This window comes from Gossypium arboreum, chromosome 6 (assembly GCF_025698485.1).
Source record: "Gossypium arboreum isolate Shixiya-1 chromosome 6, ASM2569848v2, whole genome shotgun sequence".
Classification (NCBI taxonomy): Eukaryota; Viridiplantae; Streptophyta; class Magnoliopsida; order Malvales; family Malvaceae; genus Gossypium; species Gossypium arboreum.
In genome coordinates this window covers 41,617,439-41,622,889 of record NC_069075.1, presented here as the reverse complement: position 1 = coordinate 41,622,889, position 5,451 = coordinate 41,617,439, and the positions used below count along the sequence as shown (strand labels likewise).

At 34.9% G+C, this 5,451-nt stretch overlaps 2 protein-coding genes across 2 annotated transcripts; both read right to left on the bottom strand.

Moving 5' to 3' along the window:
- Window positions 1-322: 322 nt before the first annotated feature.
- On the bottom strand, window positions 323-926 carry LOC128294078 (lysM domain-containing protein ARB_01155/01156-like). The gene is made up of 2 exons (XM_053029855.1): window positions 815-926; window positions 323-688 (listed from the first exon to the last, which is right to left on the bottom strand). The coding sequence occupies exons 1-2, from the start codon at window positions 909-911 to the stop codon at window positions 504-506; spliced, it is 282 nt and encodes a 93-aa protein (XP_052885815.1). The 5' UTR covers window positions 912-926; the 3' UTR covers window positions 323-503.
- A 619-nt stretch (window positions 927-1,545) lies between these two features.
- Window positions 1,546-4,428, bottom strand: LOC108487204 (vesicle-associated protein 4-2-like). Its single transcript, XM_017791480.2, has 7 exons — window positions 3,968-4,428; window positions 3,558-3,628; window positions 3,315-3,396; window positions 3,052-3,170; window positions 2,315-2,392; window positions 2,034-2,153; window positions 1,546-1,935 (listed from the first exon to the last, which is right to left on the bottom strand). Exons 1-7 carry the CDS (start codon window positions 4,209-4,211, stop codon window positions 1,876-1,878), a joined length of 774 nt encoding a protein of 257 aa, XP_017646969.1. The 5' UTR covers window positions 4,212-4,428; the 3' UTR covers window positions 1,546-1,875.
- Window positions 4,429-5,451: the final 1,023 nt, after the last annotated feature.

Sequence of the window (5,451 nt, the reverse complement as noted above, 5' to 3'; positions counted from 1 at the left end):
GGTATTTATAGGGGATAGAAGCTAGGCGTAGGCCTCAGCCATCGGGTTCCCTTCCCTTATGTGTTGTGATAGGGTGGTGTGTGTCAGCCTAGGACACTGTTGGAGCTAACTTTAATGGATTAGACAAGACTGTCGATTGTGATAGATTGATAGATATTGTTAAGGATGTTTCCTAATATATGTTTTGCAAATTGTGTGGCCTTGTAAAGTTTGATGTTTAGGTGAGGCCATGAGATCGAACTCTTTTGGCAAAGCCATAGCAAGGTTGTGCATCGCCAAGTGTCTATAATGGTCAATTATTCTGGCGAGCTAGAGTCTAAGATGAAAATATAACAGATTCTTTATTTTTTAAATTTCGTCAAGAAAATACCTACAAAGTACATGCACCACGCATCCGTGGCCTATTCTTATTCATGTAGAACTAAAAGCATTGGATATGGATACAAGTTGGGCTTGTCCTTATTCATGGACTTTTGAATCACAAGAACAACTACTTGGCTTATTCATGCTTTTCTAGAAACACAAAGCCATTGACCAACAAAGAGAGAATCACAATCGAGGTTAGGGTTTACTGAATCGAAGAACGTCGTGGTCAAGTTAAACACCTGTGTTACACTGAAGCATGTGTCGCCACTCGCTACGCCGTACACCTCGTTACAACTTGGGGTGCTCTTCTTTCCTATTGGACCTGCACATTTTCAATACATTTTTTAATCATTAAATTCTAATACCAAAACATAAAAGAATGAACATTAAAAAAAAAAAACAAATGGTTATAATTCGTCGTGTTTTAGTTCTTGATTTGAGAGCTTACTCCCAATTCCACGGCTTTCAACCATAGAAACAATGACCAAAAGAGCAATGATCAACACAAAGTTGGTGAGCATGGAAATATTGTTGGACTTGGCCATTTTTGTTGGTTTTAGCCTTTTTCCTGGATTAAACTCCTATTTATAGTAAAAATTAATGCTGGAAACCTAGAAAAAAGTGGAGAAGCCGATAATATCCGAGTGATTCCCAATTGGAAACAAGAGGCCGCCTTTACATTGTGATCTATACATATGCAGATTCCCATTCCATGGCGGATTAGACAATGACGAAAACAATGCTAATTACTAAGATGGTGAATATTGAAGCAGCATGTAAAGGAGAGGACTAGATGACTGCAATTTCCATCGCTTTGTTAATGGCCGCATTGCCCTCTGCGTTAAATGGTTCAATGCCAGCTTTAGTCACTTTCAAGTATAAACTTCAATTTAATCCCTTTTACTTGAAAAGAAACATGTCATTTTTTACCTCACTCAAAAGTTAAAAATTCAATTTAATACATAGTTTTAACTTTGGCCCCTCAATCTTTTAATTTTTATCTCAACCTCTATCACTCAATTTCATGTTCAAAACCAACCATCTAACCCGATTTACCTATGCATTCACACAGAAGAGAGTATGTCATCCCGTACATGATTTGCTTTGAAAGGTTACAAAAGCACTGGACAAAAATTGTTCAAAATGTGACATTTTCCTAAAGGTAATTGATACAGAACATTATTGATTATGTATGCATTTAAATACTCCTACTCGGTTTGATATCCATTTAGTGTATTACACCCCATGAAGAACAGTTTTATTCCCCTTAGGGAGGCGGCAAAATCACATTATCTACAATGCAGATAGTAACTAGCTGATTTCAAGTCTCCAATTACAGAAATTTCAACTTCACTCTTCTTTACAACCACAAAATATTTCGAAATTTCCAGATCATTCTTCTGAGACAATACCCTTTGCGTTACATGAAATGATTTGATGGACATAAGCACGAGACGACTATATAAAACTTCAACCATACAACGAGGAAACTAATGAAGAATTACCACTTTAAGCTGAGTCTACTCCTTCAATCTGCTGCCGAGCAAGGTATCTTTCCCTTCGCTCTTTCTGCATGACAGAAATTTACAGTTGTAAGTAATTCCATATCATACAAGTAAAATATCTATAAGAATAATTTTTCATCAGATGATTACAAGAAAACTTACCCATTCATCTATCACAAGTCCTTCCCCAATTATCCTTGGACCTGCATCCTCCGGAGCCTTTTTGCGTGCCTCAACTGCAGCATCAGCATCAGCTAATTGGCGCTTCAATTTTTCCAGAGCCTTAAACCCATAAAAATATTTAGGCCGTTTAGTTTGCTATGATTTTGATAATTTGGTATATGCATGTCAAACATCATGCAGGCGGAAAGCATTGACACGCTAGAATGAATAAGGGCACATATATCAGTGACTTATGGTGGTAATATGGTAGCGGTACTTACAGGACAAGGGCGCTTGGGATCTAGAAAAACAACCCGCGAAATTTGCTCTATTGCCACTTGATCCTTTTGCTCATCAAACTGCAAAAGACAGGCACCTAAGATTAATTACACCATTTACAAATATCCAACCTCAAATAAAAAGAAAAAAGATCAGACAGGCAGAGAAGCAATCAATAGCGTACATGGTAAAAGAATATTCTCAATTGTGCATCAAACAAATGCAGCCAAACAACCCATAAAATTGATTGAAAATCGTGCTTGCCCTATCAAAATGGGCCCAAAATCAGCTTTTCAACAAGAGATTCTTATCTGATTAAGCATGATAATTGGGCATATGTCGGCTTCAAAAGTCAATTTACAGCAACACCAGGACAACTCAATGACAAAGAAAAAAAAAATCTGCCTATAAAGCACAGTAGTTTCTTTATGTTGCAGACAAAAGGTACAAATCCCAAAAAAGAAGAATATTGGATATAGAAGTTCTGTTCCACAGTGACATTTTATGCTTCAGATTAGCACTGCTTATCCATCTGTAAGGTCACCCCATAAAGTTATGTGTTTGTAGAGAAACTCACTATTAGCCACGAAGTAAATATTATATGCATCAACAGAATATTACTTTATGTTCATCATAAGCTCACTAACATCTAAATGTAGTCAAATTAAAAAGTCTTATTATTGGTTGTCATCATGTGAATAATATGACAATACAGTTTTACAGGAGAAGTTCAACTCACCAGCTCGGGAACATACTCCATTGGACCCTTCACCTTGAGACTCATGATTTTAAACTTAACCTTGCTCTTTTGCTCCATTGGCTTTTCATTGTTCTCAGGTTGCTCAACAAACTTAAAGACTAGTAAATCCATTCAAACGAGGAAGTGAAATTCATAAGAATCTTTCAGAAGATAAGACAAACATTAAATATATATTAATTCCAAATTGTCAATGTATAATCAAACTAGAATTAACGGGTGTGTGTACAGAAGGAAGCAATTACCGGTCGCAATGATGCTCTCCCCAGGTGCAAGAATAGCACCTGGTGGGCGCATGAAACAACTCTTGGGCGCTGTAGTTTGAAACTAAACCAACAGAAACAAAAGGTTCATTAAATCAAAGCAACTGTCATAAAGCACAACATCATTCCACTTCCGTTTCTAATGTATACAGAAAACATAGACAAATAACAAAGACTAATACAACAAAGCAAAATTTAAAATTTTCAAAGGTTTAAGGTTTTTACCTTGAAAGCTGTATATGACTTGCTCGTGTTTTTTATCCTGACCGCGCTCCTCACTTGTTTGCCAGGTTCATCTTCGAAAAAGAAAATGTAATATACAATCAAGAATAAGAGAAAAGATTATTTCCATTTACTTGGAAAAATTTTATACAATTTCTTCCGAAATAAATCGAATTGAAATTTTCCTGATTTAAGTCAAAAGTATTTCAAATAAAGAGTAACAACAAATTTTAGTCCGATTATATCAGCTACTTTAATCAACAATCTTGATTCTGAACAATCTCTACTATAAAATATTTTTTTCAACTTACTGTTAATTTCAAGAAATAAGCATCAAAAGTTTTGCATAATATTGAATCAAACAAACGGGAAATTTAGAATCAGATAAAAAAGCAAAGAAGAATAGTACTTACATGGAAAATAGAGCTTATTAGCCGGATCAAGTTTGAGCCGGCGACGAGTAGGCAAAAGCGACTTGGCGACAGAGGAAACGGAGTTAGCCGAGGCATGATGGTCGGATCCTTCGAGGTGAGGCTGAGTTTGAGCGGAGGAAGAAGACGTCGTACTGCTGGTGTTCCCGGTTTGTCTAAACGGCAGCTTAAAGAACCCCCAAACTTTGCCGTCGTACGATGACTTTTGGTCGGTTTCTATTGCCATCTTATCTCAAAACAATCACGAGGGCATATAGGACACCGTTTCTTTACGTTTCGCAGAGGAAGGAACTTCCACTGGTACTCGAATCGAGAAAGTCGTGACAAGGAAATGAGAGAGAGAGAGAGAGAGGGAGAGGGAGAGAAGGGGTCGGATTTTAGAGCTTGGATTGTACTGTATTTGACTTGGGAGAATTTGAAGTCCGCTTTTCCCCTTTAAAAGTCAATCAATCTCCCAAAAACGACACCGTGTCCAATTTCAATTATTTATTTTAAAAAACCGTTGTTTCGCAGGTAATATCGTCGTCCTTTCTATAAACTGCCGCGGAAAGTAAACGATTCAACCACGACTTTCAGGGTTTTGGAATGGTTTAAGTAATTTTGGTTTGTACTTTCAATTAATTAAAAGATTCACGCGTTTTTCCGTCTTCTATTTATTCAACAGGAAACAGAAATGTCAGCAATAGTTTCTTTATGGAAGAAATTTCATTATAACTTTGATTTTAAAAATACCAATTTTGGTTTTATTTATAAACCGTTTTGTTTAATTTCGAAGGATTGATTACCTTATTTATTTTTGTGTTTGAAAGTTAATTAAGGATATAATAACAGAAATAATTAGTGGGAATAACGCGGAAATTGAATCATTGCCTTCATCTGGCCGTCTTTAAGTCTTAAGCAACTAGACTAGATCAGGAAAAAACTAGTAATTTACCATGAATCAAGTCTGTTGTTTTTTCTTTTCTTTTCTTTTGCACATACCATGGATCAAGTTAAGTTAGGCTTCAAAGGGACTTATTTCTATATAATTATAAGATTGCTCCTTATAATTTTTATAGAATTTAAGCTTTAATCCATGGATTCTAATGTTGAAATTTTAATTTGTTTTTAGTTTATTTGTAAAATATTGTCTAATAAATTTTGATATTTAAAGAAAATGCAGAGTCAAGAGTTCAAATTAAAATATTAAATTTAAAAATAGAGTTAGAACAAAAAAAATAATAAACTTATTTAAAATATAAGCTATCTTTGAGTTTCCACATTCAAAATCTAAATTGATTTGTTTTTTAAATAAGCTTAATTGAATAATAAGCCATTAAATGATACCCTTTCTTTGTTTGAGTAAGGTACTTTGAGTTTGATTTTTTATTGTTATTGAATTAGATACCTAATGTATAATTTCATTAAAAAGAAACTTTTCAGTCAATTAAGAGCTGCTCGTATTTAGGATTTTTTTTTTTAATTTG